The sequence below is a fragment of the Lemur catta genome, chromosome 7, assembly GCF_020740605.2.
Source record: "Lemur catta isolate mLemCat1 chromosome 7, mLemCat1.pri, whole genome shotgun sequence".
NCBI classification, from domain to species: domain Eukaryota; kingdom Metazoa; phylum Chordata; class Mammalia; order Primates; family Lemuridae; genus Lemur; species Lemur catta.
The window spans coordinates 78,461,236-78,482,798 of record NC_059134.1 but is presented as its reverse complement, the minus strand read 5'-3'; the positions used below and the strand labels follow the sequence as shown (position 1 = coordinate 78,482,798).

The 21,563-nt window shown below is 37.1% G+C and overlaps 1 protein-coding gene across 2 annotated transcripts in view; it reads right to left on the bottom strand.

The window, feature by feature from the left end:
• BBOX1 (gamma-butyrobetaine hydroxylase 1) overlaps positions 1-21,563 on the bottom strand; it is a 58,036-nt gene that overhangs the window by 30,248 nt on the left and 6,225 nt on the right. Inside the window, exons 2-3 of one of the 2 annotated variants that reach the window (XM_045557698.1) lie at positions 18,559-18,815; positions 17,278-17,392 (exon numbers count right to left, since the gene is read on the bottom strand). In XM_045557698.1, the coding sequence (XP_045413654.1) occupies positions 17,278-17,392; positions 18,559-18,777 (334 nt within the window). In that variant the 5' untranslated portion in view covers positions 18,778-18,815. The remainder of the gene's footprint in view (positions 1-17,277; positions 17,393-18,558; positions 18,816-21,563) is intronic. The other variant, XM_045557697.1, reaches the window with a different exon arrangement.

Below are 21,563 nucleotides of genomic sequence, written 5' to 3'. Positions count from 1 at the left end.
ACATTCATCTGGCATTTCCATATTGGCTTTAGGATTTCCCACCACCATTAGTTCTTATCATTGAACAAAAAGGTTGCCTGAACTTTAGCTGAAGTTTTTTCTAGTTTTCTGGCACTGTCATGATCTGCCCAAAGACAGATTTTCCATTCCTATGTAGACTATTGGATGGAAAAGCTATTGTCTTCATGACTCCCTATAGTAAATGTGTTGTCTTTATCAGAGAGGTTTAAGTAATTTATTAAAGAATATTTATTATAATTAGAAAAATTTATCATTTCCTATTGAAAGTAAACCAGCCTAGAGATTTGTATAAATTACAGTACTGTCCAATAGAACTTTCTGCAATGCTGGAAATATTCTATAACTGCACTGTCCAATACCATAGCTACTAGCAACATATGGCTATTGAGACTTGAGACCTGGCTGGTGGATCTGAGGGGACTAAATTGTTTGCTTTATTTGATTTTAATTAATTTAAATAGCCACATGTGACTGATTCTATATTAGACAGGAAGGACATGCAGGGAGAAAAGAACACAGAGACAGAGAGGCCTGGGTTTGAATCACTGTCTGGCCTCTCTTACCAACTAGTTTCTTGGCTTTTTCTCTGTGCCTCAGTCTCTTAATTTATAAAATACAGACAATTATATTTACCCTGTAGATCTTTTGTGACCATTCAATGATACTATGCCAAGAAGCCTAGTATAGTGCCTGATGCATAGTAGACCCATAAAAAAAATAATAATAGCTAATATCTGCTGCATACTTTCTAGGAGTAAGGGCACAGTGTTAGACACTTTCCATGCATTATTTCTTTTAATTTCCATTGCAAATATATGGCATAGATAATTCCAGTGTCTCCATGTTATAGGGAAGGGAACAGAGGTCTAAGTCATGCAGCTAATGATTTGCAGAGCTAGTTAGTCAAATCCAGGTGACTGATGCCAAAATCTATAATTTTAACAACCGCATATAAAATAAACAGTTGACGCCTTAAAAGTACCCACTACCCTCATAGGTACTTTTAAGTCCTATGTCTGAATGTCTATAGCTTATTGTGTCTCTTATGAAGGAAATCTATTAGATAAGAAGGAGAGCAGAGCAAGTTACAATTAGGAACATTTTGTCTCAACTTGTTCAAGCATGGTGTTTAAAGATAAACCTGGGCTCCTGGTCAGAATTTTAAACGCAGAAAAAACATTATGAGCAGTTTTAGTTGCACAACACTGCAATAATATTGTTATTCACCTTTTGTGAAATGAACTGTGGCTTTGGATACTTAAAAATTGCTAGCTTCTCTTTTTATGCCAGCATGTTTCAGTGATCTGTGCCCTTTTGGTTTTACTTAAGGCCATTATCACTTTCCAGAGAGTTTTAGTGACTGGGTGGCTGGGAAATATAATAAAGATTGAAAACTCATTTTCACAAGATATAATTTATTTAAACTTGGAGTTTATATTTTGACTACTTTGTGGATTCAAGGAGGATCTGTTTATACACTATATACACTATATATTTTTATATCACATTTTAATGAATTTTTGTTTTTATATGAGTCATTTTTCCCACTATAGAACAATACACACACTCACACAAAATATTCTTCGTTTTAAAAATACAAGCAAGTTTAGATTGTTTTAATAAATATGTTACCCTTTAGATGTGTAGAATTAGCAATATTGTAGGATAATGCAGGGCTGTCAATATAATAGGTAGCATAGTTTGTAGTATAAATGATTTCAAATTTACAGGATTTTACTATTAGGGTGTGGTTACAATGGTTTTTAAGTTCTGCAAAGTTTGTAATTTTCCAACCAGAGCTCTCATTTTAGAGTGCCTATTTTGGGGAGGAGCTTTGCTGAAATCAGAAACTAAGGACCACACCCCATCAGAACCTGTGTCCCAATATAAGCCACTACTACACTGGGTTATGCTAAGCATGACTTCCAGAGACAGCACTGTGACTAACCAGTTTCCAGATGCATCATAATGACCTGAATGTAAAATACTCTGATTTTCAGGGATACAGGCATACCTTGGAGATACTGTGGGTTTGGTTCCAGACCACCAAAATAAAGTGAATATCACAATAAAGCAAGTCACACAAATTTTTTGGTTTCCCAGTGCATATAAAAGTTATGTTTACACTATACTTAGTCTATTAAGTGTGCAATAGCATTATGTCTAAAAAAATAAACTCGCCTTAATTTTAAAAATGCTTTATTGCTAAAAAATGCTAATGATCCTCTGAGCCTTCAGCAAGTAGTAATCTTTTTGCTGGTAGAAAGTCTTGCCTTGATGTTGATGGCTGCTGACTGATTAGGGTAGTGGTTGCTAAAAGTTGGGGTGGCTGTGGCAATTTCTTAGAATAAGACAACAGTGACATTTACCACACTGATTAACTCTTCCTTTCATGAAAGATTTCTCTGTAGAATGCAATGTTGTTTGATAGCATTTTACCCTCAGTAGAACTTCTTTCAAAATTAGAGTCAATCTTCTCAAGCTCAACCACTGCTCTATCAACTAAGTTTATGTAATATTCTAAATCCTTTGTTGTAATTTCAATGATATCCACAGCATCTTCACCAGGAATAGATTCCATCTCAAGAAACCACTTTCTTTGCTCATCCATAAAAGGCAACTTCTCATCTGTTAAAGTTTGATCAAGATTGCAGCAATTTGGTCCCATCTTCAGGCTCCATTTCTAATTCTAGTTCTCTTGCTATTTCCACCACATCTGCAGTTACTTTCTTCACTGAATCCTTGAACACCTCAAAGTCATCCATGAAGGTTGGAATCAAGTTCTTCCACATTCCTGTTAATGTTGACATTTTGACCTCCTCCCACAAATGACGAATGTACTTAATGATATCTAGAATGGTGAATCCTTTTCAAAAGGTTTTCAATTTACTTTGCACAGATTCAACAGAGGAATCACTAGCTGTAAAAACTATGGCCTTATAAAATGTACAGTATTTCTTAAATGGTAAGACTTGAAATTTGAAATTACTCCTTGATCAGTGGGCTGCAGAATGAATGTTGTGTTAGTAGGCATTAAAAAAAATCATTGATCTCCTTATACATCTTCATCAAAGCTCTTGGATGGCCAGGTGCATTGTCACTGAACAATAATATTTTAAAAGGAATCTTTGAGCAGTAGGTCTCAATAGTGGACTTAGAATATTCAGTAAACCATGCTATAAAGAGATGTGGTGTCATGCAGGCTTTGTTGCTCTGTTTATAGAGCATAGGCAGACTAGATTTAGCATAATTCTTAAGGGCCCTAGTATTGTCAGAATGGTAAATGAGGATTGGCTTCAATTTAAAGTCACTAGCTGCATTAATCCCTAATAAGAGAGTCAACCTAATTTTTGAAACTTTGAAACCAGGCATTGACTTCGCTTTAGCTATGAAAATTCTAGATGGCATCTTCTTCCAATATAAGGCTGTTTTGCCTGCACTGAAAATCTGTTGTTTAATGTAGACACCTTCATCAATAATCTTAGTTAGATTTTCTGGATAATTTGCTGAAACTTCTCTATCAGCACTTGCTGCTTCACCTTGCACTTTTATACTATAGAGATGGCTTCTTTTCTTAAACCTCTACTAGCTTCAAACTATTTTTTCTACAGTTACCTCACCTCTCTCAGCCTTCACAGAATTAAAGAGGGTTAGGGCCTTGCTCTGGATTAGGCTTTGGCTTAAGGAAATATTGTGGCTTGTTTGATCTTCTGTCCAGACCACTCAAACTTACTCCATGTTAGTAATAAGGCTGTTTTGCTTTCTTATTATTCGTGTGTTTCCTGGAGGAGCACTTTTAATTTCCTTCAACAGCTTTCCCTTTGCATTCACAACTTGGCTAACTGGTGCAAGAGGCCTAGCTTTTGGCCTATTTCGGCTTTTGATATGCTTTTTCTTCACTAAGCGTAATCATTTCTAGCTTTTGATTTAAAGTGAAAGTCATGTGGCTATTCCTGTTACTTGAGCGCTTAGGAGCCATTGCAGAATTATTAACTGGCCTCAGGAATAGGGAGCCCTGAGGGGAGAGAGAGATGGAGAAATGTCCATTCAGTTGAGCAGTCAGAACACAAATATTTATTGATTAAGTTTGCTGTCATATATGTGTATGGTTCATGGCTCCTGAAAACAATGCAATAGTAACATCAAAGATCACTGATCACAGATCACCATAAAATAATAATAATGGAAAAATTTGAAATATTGAGAGAATTACCAAAATGTTACACAAAGACATGAAGAGGGCACATGCTGTTAGAAAAGTGTCACCGATAGACTTGCTTGAAGGTTGCCACAAACTTTCAATTTGTAAAAAATGTAATATCTGCAAAGAGCAGTAAGGGGAAATGCAATAAAACAAAGTACGCCTGTGCTAATATCCCTGTGATAATACTACCTTTCATTAAATCCACCAGGAAAATCATTCTGTGATATCTGCCCAGAAACTTTAACATTCAAAGAGTAATTTAGAAGCATTTTCCCATTTTTCCACAACTGCAAAATAGAACTATCCAGGGAACCAAAAGAAAATACTTTCAACTAGCGTAAATCATTGGTAAGGGGAATACATTAAAAACAAATTTAAATTTCACACTTGGGCCTGGATATATAAACAGTATGGAAAATGATGGAATATTTAAGGTATGAACCACTCTTCCTAATTTAACTTATGGCCTTACTAATAAATACTTCCTTGAACATGTGCTTCACACACCATAAAATTTATGAACAGGCTACATGCAGGCTTTCAAGGAAGCATTTGTACAAGGTTTCCTTCTCAGGGTTAAGCATCACATTCCTGGAAACTGAGTTGTGTTTCAAAAGAGGAAAAGACACAAAGAAGCTCTTTAGTTAAAGATTCATGGGGACAGCATGCTGGGTTGCAATGTGTTATTTCAAGAATTTAGAACCTTCTGTCCACCTGCACTGAACTGAGCTGTTGGCCCAGAAATAGCTTATCTAATGGGTAGGGGATCAGCTGATCTCTCACTGTCTTTTCCTGTAAATACCTTGCAGGGGCCCTACCAAAAACAAAATCTGATCCTTAGTAGAAGAAAGGCAGCCGAGTCGAAATATTTCATTCTTCTGCTCTATCGGGATCTTGTCCTGTTCTCTTTGGATGTTTTTTTTTTCCTTCTGCTCCACTGAAATCTCCATGCCTTTCAAGATTCTGGTCACTTGTCCTGTCTTACATCGAGTTCTTCCAGAAGCTGACCCTGAGATAAGGTTTGAATGCAAGAAATGTATCAAAGTACCCTGGAAGCGCTCATAGGAAATGGGGCGGTAAGACAGGGAAGAAGGTCTCTGGAAGGTGTTGTAATGAATGCGTTATTGCTTTTGGCAACGGGGGCTCCGCACCACCAGACTTCATAGAGACGTTGTCGAGTATGCCTCAGAGGTGTCTCACCTGGGGGCATGCAAGCTGAGATGCGCAGGCTGCCCCCCTCCCCGCCCACCCCACTGCCACCCTTGTTGGTTGAGGGCTGCTCCTCTGGGCATCCACTCCTGGGTCTTTTTGGCCTTCCCTGGGTGCTGGCCAAACGTGCTCCCTCAGGCAGACAGGGAGAGAGGCAGTTTTGCAACGAGAAGCTGCTGGCATGTATGGGGCAGTGCTGGTGGGCACCAACAGCCTCTGCAATGCCCTCCTCTGGAAACCTCCTGGATCTGACTTCTCTGGATGCCCGCAGTACCTCAGTCACAGTGCTTGCCATATTATGTTGAAATCTTTCATTCATTCAAGACATTTGTTGAAAGCCTTGCTAGGGGAACAAGAGCACATTCGTGAATAAACAAACTGGTATGATTGCTTCCCTTGTTGGGGGGAAAAGGTGCATAAACAGGGAAGCGAACAGATAAATACATAAAAATAAAAATGTTGGCAAGTGCTTTGAGGGTTGCTAATGGGGCATATAACAATGATAAACAGATGTTGGGAGTGGGATGGGAAATTTATTTTGACAACATAGTGGTTAAGAATGGTCAAGCTGAGAAGGAGCTGTTTAAGCTAAATCCTGGGGGATGAGAGAAGACAGGCATGCAAAGAGGAGAAGAGTGTCTGGGTCGGAGGGACGGGGGACGATGGGGGACCCACTTGCCTGAGGAACGCAAACCACTGAGGCTAGAAGTGAGACAAGAGGCGGTTGTACCAGATGAAATAGAAAAGTGGGCATGGGTGGGGGCCGGCAGGACTTCATTGCTGTCTCTTCCACTAGACAGTCAGTTGCTTGTGAGCTGCGGATAGTGTCATTTATCTTTATTTTCTCACCAATATTGTCCTTTTCCTTTTTCCTCCACCCTAGTGTATAGTCCAGGGCTAGAACAGAGAAGGCTTTCAGAAAAATAATATATTCTATATTCTAAACAAATCTTTTCTTATTTATTAATGACTAGAGACTAGAAGTGACTTCTGAAAAATGGATTGTGTCTGAGCACACCTTAGTATATTAAAAGATTAAGAAATCTATAAAATCTTTTCTCTAGGTGATCACCCTACCCAACATTGAAAGTCTCCCTGAGAATGTACAAATGAGGCTTCTAAACGAGTTTAAGCTGCTCGAAAGGAGAGAAGCACACTTTTGTGTTGGACTATTAGGTACCTAGCATATTCTATATGCTCAGCCCTATAACAAGGATGACAGTCTAGCCAGAGAAAACAAAAACAGCATATAAAACAATGAAGAAACAGTCAATAGCAATGTATGATAAAGAATTTTAAAAATAATGACAGCTAACATTTATTGAGCACTTACGCTTCCAAGCACACTTCTAAGCACTCTATATGGATTCGTTCATGTGACCCTCACACTACCCCATTGGAGATGCTCTTTTATTGCTACCATTTTATAGATGAGGAGACGGGTACGAGAAACTTAGATAGTTTGTACAACATCCCACAGCTGAGGTGTCAGAGCTGGGATTCCCACGCAATTTGACTGAAGACATTGAGAAAAAGAGTTGTCTGGTGGAAGAAAACACTAAAAGATGTCAGGAAGAGAGATTATTATCCCAGGCTTCCTTAGAGTTGGCAGGGAAAACAGACAATTCAGTCTTGCCTTCTGTTCTAGCTGTGACTATCTTCTATGACATCCATAAAAAGGTGATCTCTTTCAATGACACAGCACACACATCCCCAGGGAGCAGCTGGCTTCAGACAGCTCCAGTTGTCACAGCTTCTTCCTCATGCTTGGCTACAACATACCTTGGTGACCTTCCCTTTTTTTTTCTTTCGTGCTATAAACCCTAATTCTGTGCTCCAGAATTACAGAATATGGTGGTCTTGGAGATGTGCATAAAGATAGCTACTGTGCTAAATATTTCTTTCCAAGGATACATAGCCTTTTCTCTCTCCCACATATATCTTCATGATTTCTGGGTGCCAAGCCCTCCACATCCTCTCTGCTCTGCTTTGGATGACATGTTTGAGTTTGCGGAGGCCTCATGACAGCGTTGGCATCTTGAATCAGACATAACACTACAGGTGTGGTCTGGCCTATGCCTGCACGGTGAGTTCGCTGCTACATTTTTATTAATGCTGCCATATCTAATTAGTCTTTTTTGGCAGTCTCAACTCCGTTGATTCATCTTCACTTTTCAGTCTACCAGAACATGTAACAATTGCCTGTTAGCCAAGTCTTTGTCTCCTGGACCCATGCACATCATTTCCTAAGCTAGTTCATTGAGAACTTACTAAGCACATGTAGAGATGAGGATAAAGGCCCCGCCTGATACGGACATAGTATCAAAGTTAGTAACTTGAGCTTTGAAGATGACAGATCTGGATTCAAATCCCAATTCTGACAATTCCCATCTGTCTGACCTTCAGAATGTGAGAAATCCTCTAAATTAAGCTTCTTTATCTGGAAGATACAGGATGAAAAAATCCTACAAGGTTGTTGTGAAATTTAAATGAGATGATATCTACAAAGAACTTAGCACAGTGTGCCTGCTGCCTGGTTAAATCTTCACTTGAACCAAAGCTGCTGAATGTGGCTGGAAGAAAACACACTAGGATGACTGATCTTATTTTATGACTATTGATCTCTAGTTAACTGTAACTTATACTTCCCTCACTTACTGTTTCTCACGTTCTCTATCCTTAAACCTCCCACACTTCCTCCTCCTACTTATACTCATCTGATGACTTTGCTTCTTATTTCAGTGAAAAAGTAGAAGGACTCATAAGCTAACTTTCATACACTCCTACCACCACATCCACCAACTTGCCAGCGACTATGTCCTTATTGCACTTGATGTGCTATAGATATATTCGCAAACTTACTGGTCTCTTTCTCTACCAAAATGTAAACAGCTAAGGGGCAGGGTCTTTCTCTGTTTTGTTTGCCCCTGAATCCTCAGCACCTAGACTAGTGCCTGGTATATATCAGACAATCATTAAGTATAATGAGTGATAAATGCACACTTCATGATCGATGCTCAATTAATGATATCTGTTACTAAAATTAGTTATTTCTCTGGATTTCAACTGTCTAGTGAGGAAAGGAGTCAAATACACAAACAATGACCATTCAGTTCAGTTCAATAATTGTAGTGACAGAGAGAGAAGCCACACAAATTGCTATGAGCACATAGAAGATGAGGAATATAGGAGGTATCTAATAATATGAATGCTTTTTAGTCAAATCTTGGTTCTGTTACTTCTTGTCTCTTTGCATTTGGACCAGTTATTAATTTCTATCAGCCTCATTTTTCTCATGTGTGAAATGGTTGTAATAACAATGCTGCCTTTGTAGAATTATTCCTAGTGTTAAATAGGACAATACATGTTAAGCACTGAGCTTAGTGACTGCCATATGGCAAACACTTTAAAAAATGTGAAGAAGGAGGAGTAGTTTGGGAGTAGGAGAAAAGGCATGGGAAGAAGAAGAGGAGCACATGATGTGGGTGGTTCAAACAGAAGGTTAATAGCAGAGGTAGTGTAATATGGTTGGGTTCTGGATTATTTTAAAGACAGAGCTAATAGAACTTTTTAATAAATTGGATGGCGAGCATGAGAGATAAAGATGAGATAAGGATTTCTCTCTGCTACTGGAGGGATGGAGTTGCCATCAGCTGAGATGGGGAAGGCTATATATGGAGGAGAATTACCTTAGACCATCTGCTCCCAGCAGAGAGTTCATCATTCCTCTGGTTTTCCTCATTTTTTTTCTTATTGGTCCAAGTAAATCACTTCATTAATCCTCTTTTGGTTGTCCACCATATATTTTGATTGATCAGTTTATTCTGGGCTAGAAACTCTCAGAATGCCCGACTGAAGTCAGAGCTTAGAGACTGAGCTTCCTCTTCGTATGGGCACATTTTTTTCTTCAGATATTTGTTCTTTATCTTACTTACTAAGATTATCTGCTTTTTGTATGGTGATGGGAATATACTTACCTTGGGCTTAGAAATTTTCTTTTTCTTTTCTAAGCATCTAGCATATATGTGATATATAATATATATGATGATTGTTGTTATTTTCATCTCTAGCTATCCTTAACTAATAGATAACAAAGCCACTTTCTCCCAAGTTTGTTGGTCATTTCAGCTTCACCAAACATTTCTACATCTTTAATTAAAATTAGGTTCATAATTGATCAGTCTTTTCACTGACTTCTTTAATCCTATTTAAATGAAATTACCTGCCAGGTAAGTAAATTTTGGCCAGGAATCAAACCAATGTTTGGATGACTAATTTTTTTTTTTTTTATGGCAATTGCTCACCTTTGAGGTACCCTCATGTTTTTATTCAGGAATATAACATGATTATTTTTCGTGTAAAAGGAACTGAAGCATCAGATATTAGAATGGCATGGTTGTTTTTCTCCCCTCTGTCTTCACTCAAATGCTCTTTACTGAGCCTCTACTCTTTTGTTTCTGGGTCTCTAACTAGGAGGAAAAGGGGAGAGGGAAAGATTCTAACAGGTTTTGAGCATCCACAGTATGCTGGGCACTGTGCTAAGCATAGTCCTTCTAGTTTATCACTTATTCTTTATCCCCCAAGGCTGAGAGGCCTTGCCTCTTTTACATATGGAACAAATGAGGCTCACATCATTTATGAAACTATGTTCACGGGGCAGAGAGTCAAAGCTAGCTCTGCTGACTCCAAAGCCTGTGCTCCTTTCATAATACTGTGTTGTTTTCATGGGTGAAGAGCATCCTTGATGTATTACACTATACTCTTTCACTGTCTCTCCTAGCAAATTCTAACAAAATTCTTTTTGAAAAATGCATATGTTTTCACTGTTATATGACAGCCTTGCTGTTTTAGTGCTACCAGTGAAATTATGTTTATTTCCTGGGCTTACTTTCTTTTCTATGAATATATATATATCTTTTGTGGTTTGGTTTAGGGACAAATGTAAATATAGGGTAGTATTATTGGTAAAAGGCCTCAATGGGATGTGAGTAGACCTTGTAGGATGGGAAGGTAAAGTTTGACCAGACAGAAAGAATGGAATTAGTGATCCAGGAAGCAGGCAGAGCTTGGGCAAAAATAGGAGTCCACTTGCTTATGGAGAGGGTACAAGACTGTGAGACGATTGGAAAGGCCATGAGACACTAGAGCAAGGGGAAGGAGAGATAATTGTAGGCACCAGGGGGCTTACCCTGCAGAGTTAGTTGTGCAAACTGGGTGTGAACAGAGAGGCCAGGAGATGATAAAAGGCTCCAGTTAATTTGTTGGTCAGAGGAACAACCTATTCAATTTTTCCCTCCAAAACCTCCTCATAAGCTATCAGTCTTCTCTGTGCAAACAGGCAATAGGCATGGGAACACAAAAAGCAATGGGAGGCAAAGAGAAAGGAATTTTGGTAACAGAACTCTGCATTTTTAAAAAACAGATATACTGTTCAAGATGATCAAGAAAATTCTCAGGGATGCTGTCTATAGTTGTTTCAAGGAAAACGTGTGAATAAAAAGTGAGTTAATATGTACTATGTAACACTGCCCTTCACCCAACATTGCACTACTGAAGAAGGTAGGTAGATACCATTATTATCTCTATTCTGCAGATAAAGATTTGGGGGCATAGAAAGGTTAAATAAGTTGCTCAAGATCACAGACCTAGCAAGGCCTAGGGCCAAGAGCACTCTTAATTTCAGTGCTATCCTGCATTTTTCATTAAGAGCAAATTTATAGATTAAGAAAAACACAAAATTCTGAGAAAAAGAAAACAAAAAGATTAGAGAATTCATTGAATGGAATAGAATTTAAACATTTTTTATTTAGTTTGCTCAGCTAGAAATTAGAAAAAGCAATAGAACATATGAATAATATCAACATTTTTTTAAAAATCCATTTTTTTTCCTACAAGAATAGCCTATAGCTATTCCATGCCACATTTGAAAGTTTGGGTCTAGAATTTAAAAGAAGAAATTTAAGTATGATGAAGCTAACTGCAACTCCAAACCTAAGGTTGTGTAGTTCTATGTTCTGCCATCTTGAAGATGCAAAGTGGAACCAGAGTGAGGGGTAATTGTTTTTGAATCAGTTGTCCTCTTTTTTATTAACTGGTGAATCTCCGGATGTATAGGCACTAGCAAAAATGCAGGCTAAATTTATCCCTTATGTGTAGGTTTGGTAAATGTGAAACCAGCATATACAGTAATCCAACTTCACTTTTTAAAATTGCAACACTTTGGAAATTTTCTAAATTTATAAATTCTAAATTTGTAGTCCAAATGCCAATGTTATAAAACACATTCTGGGGCTGCAAAAAAAAAAAAAAAAAAGGAAGAAATGGGAGCTTATCACTCTTTAAGGAAAGCCCACTCTACTTTTACCCTGTTTGGAAAAAAAATAAATTTACTTCAGTAAAAATATAGAAAATTATTTTTCCAAGAGTAAAAAGTAAGAATATTTTCCTTAATTCTTAATGTGTCAACTACAATGAAAAAATATGAGAAAGGAATGGACTGTAATAATTCCTTCTTGAAATAGATTTATTTTAGGTTTTCAAAAATATCCTTAAACTTTTCCAAGGCTTTTAAATATTTTAAGATATCAGCTATTCAAGGACCTGCCTAGCACTAACATTCTTATGGAGTTGTTAAATAATAAGAAAATAATTTCTGAAAAAAGATATAATTACTATATCTCTTACCTAAGCATTAAAAAAGTGAACAGGCTTTCAAAAATTGTCTATAATGTATCCAGTTGTAAAATAGACTTATTTTTAATATTTATCTCTGAGCATGCAGCTATATGTTTTCTAGCTGCAAGTATGGGTGATGTTAAAAGGGAAGAGGAAGAGAAGCTTACCTAGAGTTTACAAGTGAAACCAAGAACTAGGCATATGGCTGTGAGAACAACGTCCAGTTTAGTGACATCTGCTAAAAGCACAGGGCACTGCAGGGTCCTTCCCAGACTCTGAGTCTTCCTTTGTGAGTTTACTGTCAGAACAAGGGCAGCCCTGTCTTGTGTAGGCACATTACACCCTTTACATATGGTGCCTGATTTTACTAAGTACAATGCATAAATTAAGTAGGAATACTAGATTATTATATATAATCCAGAAAAGGATACATTGAAAGATATCAATATGGCACAGAAGAAAAATGAAGCAAAATATATATTCATAAACATATATGCATGTGAGATAGCTGTATTAAATCAAAATCCCAAAGGTCGATTTCTCTGAAAGTCAATAGGTCTATTTCAACATATGACAGGCATAACAGAATAGAAAGAGACTTGCTTTTTAAACTTATGAAGTCTGTGGGCAATTGTCCCACCTGCATGCACAGCAGAGCACGAGTCTGGGTGATCTCAGGGAAGGAACCTTTATTAGGTCTGTCTTGGGAAGGGAACACATTTGGGTAGATGACATGGTGGCTGGATTGTTCTGAGGCAACTGTTTTGACAGGACTGTTTGGAAGCTGTTCTAACCTGGCAGTCCTAATACTGTTGGGACATTCTAAAACAGCCTGGAAAAAAGAAACAAAACAAAACAAAAAACAACAGTCCAGCTCTTTTGCCCTTTTTACAATTACCAAGTAATATTTCAAACAAATGGCCTTGCTTCATTGTTAACTTGTACTACAGACTCCCACCTCTGGGCGTTAAAGAATGGGATGGGCCAAGGCTTAGAGATAAGGGTAAAATATCACATGGGGTGAGGCATATTTATTGTGTATGTTACTTGCTAATTTAAAAAATATGTGACTTTTGCTTTTTGACAAGGCTCTGTAAAAATGGCCTCTGCACCAAACCAACTTTATTCTTTGCATTATCATAAAATCTTCATCTTCAAGTAAACACATGGTTCTCTGCAAGAAAGGGGGAGCTTTCTATTTTTTCTTGCCATGTGCAAGGCAGATAGATTTTAGAGGGTCCTGACAGTTACTTGAGAGTTTTCATTTCCTCTTGTGGAATGTTCATTTTGAAACAAAGGAGGGAGTTATAGCTCCAGGCTGAAGGGTTGGACTCTGATTCGGTAGGTGGTAAAGACTGGCTTTACTATAAGAGGAGCATATAGAATTGTAGGGAAATGTTCTTTTCTGACTGTGCAGTGCACCCAGTCCCTGGATTGCTGAGAAAACTGAGCAGAATGTCTTCACAGAAAGAAGCTTTTCTTCTAATCACAACTTTTTAAATCTCAATTTTTAATGACAAATATTATTAAAGTCAGAGATTAATATAAAAATAGTTCAGTACCAATTCAAAGAGATAAAGCAAGCATTCATTCATTCTGACACTAATTATTAATAAAAATAACACATATGTAGATTCACATATATATAAGATCATACTATATAGTGATTTTTTTCCATTTCAGTCCTGTCACTTGTATGTTCAGAAATTTTGCATCTCAAAGTTAGTCACAAAAATGAGTATATAATTAAGTCAAAATTTTGCATAGAAGCTAAAGTACAATTAGTACATAAAAAGTCTTCATGTTTCTAATATTCTATTAAAGTCCCTGATTTTCATCCAGATGTTTGGAAACATATACACGCTAGGTTTTAACAGTCAGGTTTTCAGTTGGTAGAGACTAAGGAATAGGATGAACAACTTCCCGTCCTATAGGTCAATGTATGTTCCTCATAAATACAGATTCTACCCCCATCCTCTCTGCCTCTTAAGCTCTCATTGTCTCTTACAGGACCATTTCTAGGCCATGCCGTGGTCACCCTGCTCCCAGTCACTCCCCAGGCTGGTCCCTCCAACACACAAAGCCATGACCAAAGTCTTCCTATGACACAGATCTGATTACTTCACTCTGTTCTGCAAGATAAATATAAACTAAGGCCAAAGGGGCACATTGGAGGAAGAGACAATGCAACAAGAGAAAAATGAAGCATAGGAGATTGTTTATAAACTTGCAGGCATTTGAGAAATTAGACCCACTTGATCAAAATCAGAAACACACAACTCTGAAAATATAAAATGCATACTAACTTCTTACAGTCTTAAACTCATTTCTCTGGCACTGTAGGAAGAGAATCACCTTGAGGAACTAATGGAATTGGATTCCTGAGTTCTTGTTGGGAAACTTCCTTGCCTAGGGGTCTAGGACTAGACAGTGCACGTAAGCCAGTTTATGGTTTGGTCCCTTCCTTATTCTCTGTTGCCTGACAATTTTAACTTCACCAATATTAATCTAATTGCAATTTCTTAAACTCATCCTATATTGCCCTTCAATAATCTTCTACGTGCCTTTTTCTCCGTTAAGAATTTTCCTTACTTTCTATCTTTGCCTGACAAACTGATTAATTCTCCAAAACTCAGCTCAAGCATTACCTCATTTCCGAGGATCATTCCCTCATCTCTTCAAATTCCTCCCTCTATGTCATCACTAGCCTTCTCTGTGTGGTTTTAATGTACTTAAAATAATGTATTATACTTACTTGTTTTCATGGCTATTGTTCCCTTCTGGCCTTGGTAAATCCTCAAGGAAAGAATCCATGTCTTTTTTATCTTGATATTTCCTTACAGAGTTTTTGGCGCAAAATAAGTACCCAATATATGTGCAACTGGATAGAAATGAGGGAATGTTTATTATCCATGTCTTCCTTTCAGCTGTGATTGTCCCATGACAAAAGTATTTTTGGATGATGATCATTTGTCTTTTCATTCTTGAGTTCAACAGCTAGTGCCAGGGGAAGATCAAGGAAAAGTGGTCTACATCTTGACTCCAGATTTTAAACAGCCTGTAACCCTCACTCCAAAGATTGTGCTTGCAGAAGGGGAATCATTGCCACTATGACTAAAACACAATATCCTTTCGCAAATCTAACTGAGTTTGTTTACCTGCTCTGGAGTATAAATGTTTGAAAATATGCAATGACTGGGAAATAAGGTATCAAATTCTGCAGGCAAAAAGCCATAGGACCAATATTCCCAAAATAGCCCATTAATTTCTTCTTTTATTCACCAACTGCACAGCTTGAGAATATATTTTAAAAATTTGATCTTGTTTTAAACTATTAAAGTATTTTCCAATGTCTAAACAGCAGCCAGTTCTCCTTATATTATTCATGCCTGTCATTGTGACTAGTTTTTTCCACTACTTAACTGAGTATAGTATCATTTCCATTTTGCTACTGCCTGATAATACAGAGAAATGGAAGCTATAAAACTGTACTCATCAAGAAATATTAATGGAAGGGGGTGGCCAGATCCTTTTACAATGCTTAAAATGCTTAAAAGCTTAAGCTGTAATAATAACAAGTTGGCTTTTATTTCCTGAAATAATCAAAAGAAGAACTTGAAGGAAATGAAAGTAAAATCCAACAGGATTGCAAAATTAGGTCAGAGTTAAAGAAAAATATTTTGAGTACCAGCAGAAATCTAAAATAAATAAAAAATAATAATACATTCCTGATACTGCTATTTGACTCAGATAATTGCTACTAAGTTATATAACTGGAGACTCCTTGAAGAATCAAGCAAGGAAGGCAGAAAGGCAGGAAAACCATCTTTTGCTCAGTACCCATCTGGATTCAACCAGCTAGACAAAGGGGAAAATGGATTCATGGTTTAGAGAGAAAGTGATAGAACAAAACCTTGTTGGCTGTCAGAATGATGAGACTAAGGGAATGGAGGAACCAAATTCTTGACAAGACCAGCTGATGCCTGAAGAGAAAGGGGACAATATCATGCCCTGTTATTGGTAACCACAGGAAATGGTAAAGCGACATGGTTCAAGTTGACTAAGTAGTAACATCTTCATACCCAGTAACTGTTGTAAGTCTAGCATTTAAAGCCATGGAAAGTTACCACACGTGTTTGAGACTTTCAGATTTCAAAGGAGTTAAGGTATAATCTCTATCTTGATATATGATCAAAGAAGTATTACAGAATTCAACAAGGCTGGTTAGTTGCTCAGAGGGACAGTGGTTTAATATTCCTGGTTAACAGCAGAAAAGAAAGCTCAGGGAAACTTGCCTTGTTAGTGTGTTTGTAGAAGTCGAGGTTCTAATAAATAGGTAAGAATCATTATGTTTTTCAGTTTGCCTTTCACCCACATAGTCTCATGTAACAAATTTTCAAAATAGTTAGAAAGTAAATAGTAAATACCTCTCTCACCCATCACCAATGACTCTGCTTCAAGTCTATTATTGTGTATCTCCTAAAAGTTATGTTAAAAAAAATCTTCTACCTATTTATTTTATTTTATCTCTTAGCTTAAAAATAAATTTCTCTTTTTCCACTGAATCCATCCTTCAGCTTTTCTGAACATTTTTCTGGTCACAGATCCCCTTGCGATCTACATAAACTCTTCCTAGTCAAATGTGTCTGTGCGCACTTGTGTGTGTACCTGCATGCACACAGCACACGTGCACTCACACGCTCACATGCATATTCAATACCGTGCATGCCACTGCATAGGTTTGTGGATCCCATCATGTCATCTGTGGATACAAGGTTAGGAATTTCTGCTTTGTTGACTTGTGTTGTTCTGGCCTTAGACAAAATTGTTAAAAAGGCCAGTCCACCTCTATCTAGTTCATCTTACTTCTTCGTAATGAACATTTATGGAGTGTCTGTGGTGTGCTGTGCCAGATTTAGCTTTAAATGACAAGGATACAAGTTTGCTGTACTTATTTTGTTTCTTCCTTTGTAGAATGTCTAGAAGTGCTCTATACTCCTTTTCATCTCTACCCAAATGATCTTTGTTGGTAAAACTTTGAACATTCCACATAAATTACAATATTTTAACCAAAGCACTAAAGTTTGAATTTTCTGCTGAGCCAATTCTTATTATAAGATCCGCACTATAAGGGCTTTAAAAGACATTGAGGACCTTGGCAGGGTTACCTGGCAAAAACAATGCTTGTTGGAGCTGTGCTCTGGCCTGCTGGGAAAAGCATCTTTTCTTCAGCCAATCAGCTTCAAATTCACTGTGATGCTCATCGGGCCACGTGATACACACCTTGTAACACAGAAGGCAAATATCACCTACATGAATATTATGCTTCTATCTACTTCAGTTCTCCGCTGTTGCTCTGTTTCTGCATGTTATTTACTATAATCAGGGAGTCCAATTATTGCTTGATTCTTTCTTTTATTTTAGACATACAGTAAACTTAACTTTTTGGAAAACAAGAAAACTGCAAGTCAAAGGGATACATCTGAGCTCTGAAGTCCCTAAATTACATGCGAGAAATAGAGTCTGATTAGATCTAAAGTTCCTGTCCTGTAGCCTCTAAACGTGTGGTCCCCAAACTTTCTGTGACAACTGAAGCTAGATACCAATTAAGACCCTGCCAAGGGTATTAGAAATAGTAATGATTATAATGAAGAGAACAACAATAAAAATAGTACCACTTTGAGTGTTTACTATATGACAAGCATTGTAGACATAACTCATTTAGTCCTTGTAACAACTCTTAGGGAAAAGGTACTACTATTATTCTCAATTTTCAGGTGAGGAATATGAGATAAAATTACATTTCTAAGGTCATATAGCTAGCGAACAGTGAAACCTGGCAGTCAGCCCTTAAGTTGAGGTGTGGGTGGACAAGAAAGTATTAGTAATAAGAATCCTAGTAAATTTGGAAGACAGAAACATGAGATGGTGGCCGCATCTAGTTTGTAGTTTTGATAGCTGTGCTTTTTGGGAATACCAGAATAAGCCTTGTCCATCTGCCTACTAACTTGATGAAAAAATATTATTCAATACTATTTTTTTGAGCGCTCACTGTATGCCAGGCACTATGTTAAACACTTTTACCCATATTATCTCAGTGAGTCCTCAAGACATTTCTATGAGCAAGTTCTGTTTGTATTCCTATTTACAGATGAGCAAACTGAAGCCCAGGAGCATTACTTTTTATTGTAGAAATAGTTAGATTGTCTCTTCAAGGCTGTCACACTCACTGAAAAAGTAATGAGCAACCCTGAAAATTTTATTAAAAATAGTAGTAGTAATAATAATAGAAGCTTCCATTTACTGAGTTTCCTTAATTTGCACTAAGCACTATACAAACATGGCTTCATATATATGTGACCAAATAAAAAATAGTTCTTTAAATTATTATAGACTAGCACTTTTATTTAACTTGGGAAAGAAGGGAGAGATAATTTAGAGATGAATACCTTTTTTCTGTCAAATGTTAAGCCTTCAATACCAATGTTCACATCAAGAGCTTCAAAGAGAAGTTTCCGTGCTTTTGCAGAATCCAGGTAGCAATCGGAGCACTGGCAGTTGTCTCTCAGCCACACTGCTGGGTAGAGAGATTCCGCACCGTCATGCCAGAGGATCTGCATCAAATGAGCCCCGTCCAGTGCTTTTGCCTTTTGGATGGCACAATGCATGTTTCCAGTCTTCAGCAGTCAGTCTCGTCAGCTACCTGCTATGACAAACGAATGTCAAGAGGAATCTCAGGCAGATCAGATCCAAACTTGACCTGCAAGAGGGTGAACACGTCAAGTGGACTCTGGCCTCTGCTGTTCATTCAGCTGTCACAGTCCGGGGTTTGACTTATCAACGCTGGAAACTTTGTTCTAGTAAGAGTTTTTCATATGCGGTAAACAGAAACACAGTGACCAAAAGTAAATAAGATAAAAAGTGCTGTGTCAGATGAAAAGACGAAAGGAATTTCTTGTTTTTCTCGAAGGCATTTGAGATAATAAGTTCAGAACCAATGACACGGACACTTTTGTAATTGTGTTTGCATAAAAGCTCTGGAATTTTTGAAAGGAATAAAATGTTCCACAAATTGAAAGTGTAACAATCATATCTATGTTATTTTAACTGATGCCCAATTGCACACGGCTTTTGGAAAAAAATGCTTCTATGATACTAAATTAGTAAACTTGTTCTAATGAAGAGAATATTAATACAATTCATTTATTATAAGGGATATTATAATTCAGAACATTGTGCTATTTCTGTTCTATCTTTACTTTTTACTTATACGGTATGTTTTCTCGATGAAATATAAAAGTCCCTGGGCTCTACTAGGAACTTGTTTGGTTTGTTCTCTGAGATTTTTCCACTTTAATACACATCAATGCAGTGTGCCTTGATATTTTTGTTAGCTTATTTTGAGCCTTTATGGAGTACTTTTAGGTTCATATTATTTGGGAATACATGACTTCCTTTTTTTAATTAAAAAATCCACCAAATTTGAGGACATGTAATATTTACAAGAAAGGAAATTTGGTGAAAGATAGGCACCATGGTATTACGAACTTAGCCCCTGTGTCCCTCCTGATTTCATAATGACACACATTTGACCTTCAGAAATCATGCCAATCTTCTACCGTTTACTTTCTTCATATATTATTTACCAGGACTCTAAACTTATATAATGATCAGCTCATCATTAACAGAAAATGGCATGTGACAATGGAAACAAGACTTTATTGCCTTGAAATGAACGGGAGGGAGGTAGGCATACACACACACACACACACACACACATGCACACAATGACTGCTTATAAAATCTCTTCTACATAGCAGGCACTGTAATAGGCATTGGAAACTTTAGTGACAAGCAAGATAAAATTTCTCCCTGTCTTGAGCTTATAGGAAGACTTTATGCAACATTAAACAAACTTAAACATACTCTACACAACACTAAAATAAAATGACTTTTAGGAGTTGTCTTACATATACTTCTCCAAATCATTGGCTTGGATGATTTAGTCAGGTTCTGAAGCAGAGTCAAGACAAAAAAGATTGCTTTTTCCGTTTAGCCTGAACTACACTAGTGTTATCTAATGACTGAATGGGAGAAATACCATTCATTCATTGGGCATTATGCTTACCCCTGCTTGGGAACTCTTATCTATTTTTTCTTAAAAATTCGTATAGTAACAGGAGAGTACTATTACTTTAAAAATCATCAAAAATTATAATTTAGTTCAAAGCTGGGAATTTAACTCCTAAGTTTGAGTGAAGAGCTCCGTGGAAGTCCTAACATCAGTTTCTCTATGTCATGGGTAAGACATTTGGTTTTCCTGATAGCAGAAAGTGTAGGCTGGCAGGTTTTCTCATGTACTTGGTTTCAGAAGACAACGATGGTTTCAGTAATTCTGGAATAATATAACTAGATCCTGAAATCACATTATACACAAGGACAGAAAAAGAAATATAATGAATTTTTATCTATTTCAGGGGATGGCAAATATTTTCTGTAAAATGCTAGATAGTACATCTTTCAGGGTTTGCAGCTTATATACAGTCCCTGTGGCATATGTCTGTCTTATTTTTTTAAACTCTATAAGACTGTATCAACTATTCTTAGTTGATGGCATGCACAAAAACAGCCTGTAGGCCATATCTAGCCACCAGGCAAGAGTTTGCTAGTCCTTGATCAAGTTATCTAAGTTATGCTTTTCTTACAGTGGAATACAATCATGTCCAAATGCAGAAAATAGTTCCCTTTTCCCTCCATATATGTAAAATTGAACTTATCAGCCAAATATATATATATATATATATATATAAATAATAAATATCTTCTTGGTGCATGATGTACTAGTGGGTATGAAGATGATCTTGAAGTTCCAAACAAGGGAAAGTGAGATGATTATGAAAGTAATAAAATATAAGGCTGAGGACAAATGGCATTGATAGTTGTCTGAGAGGCTCCAGGACAACTGCTTAGAGGAAATGACTACTTGAGTAAGTCTTAAAAGATCTGTGACCAACATTGTTGAATGCATTGATTCTGCCTTATTTTCTTTCCTCACTAATAAAATATTGATTTCTTCAGAGCAAGCATATGACTAGCATATATAGATGTATTTCTCCACTTCCTATATAACTAAGATTAGTGTGTGATATAATTATGGATAATGAAATATATTTGGAAGTTGCTGGGCAGGGAAATTTTTAAAAAGGTAGTAGACTTGTCTGCACATGTGGTTTTCCGTAATTTTCTTCCATTTCTTCCTTTCTGGAATGCAAATGTGATACTGGGGGTGAAGCAGTCATTTTGCAACCATGAAGAGATAAACAGAGCTATAAAATCTAAAAGGAATCAGGGTTCCCCATGGTTCTGTGAAATCACATTACCAATAATGGACAGCCATGTCTTGACTTCTTTTTACATGAGAAAAATAAATTCCTTACTTATTCAAACCTCTATT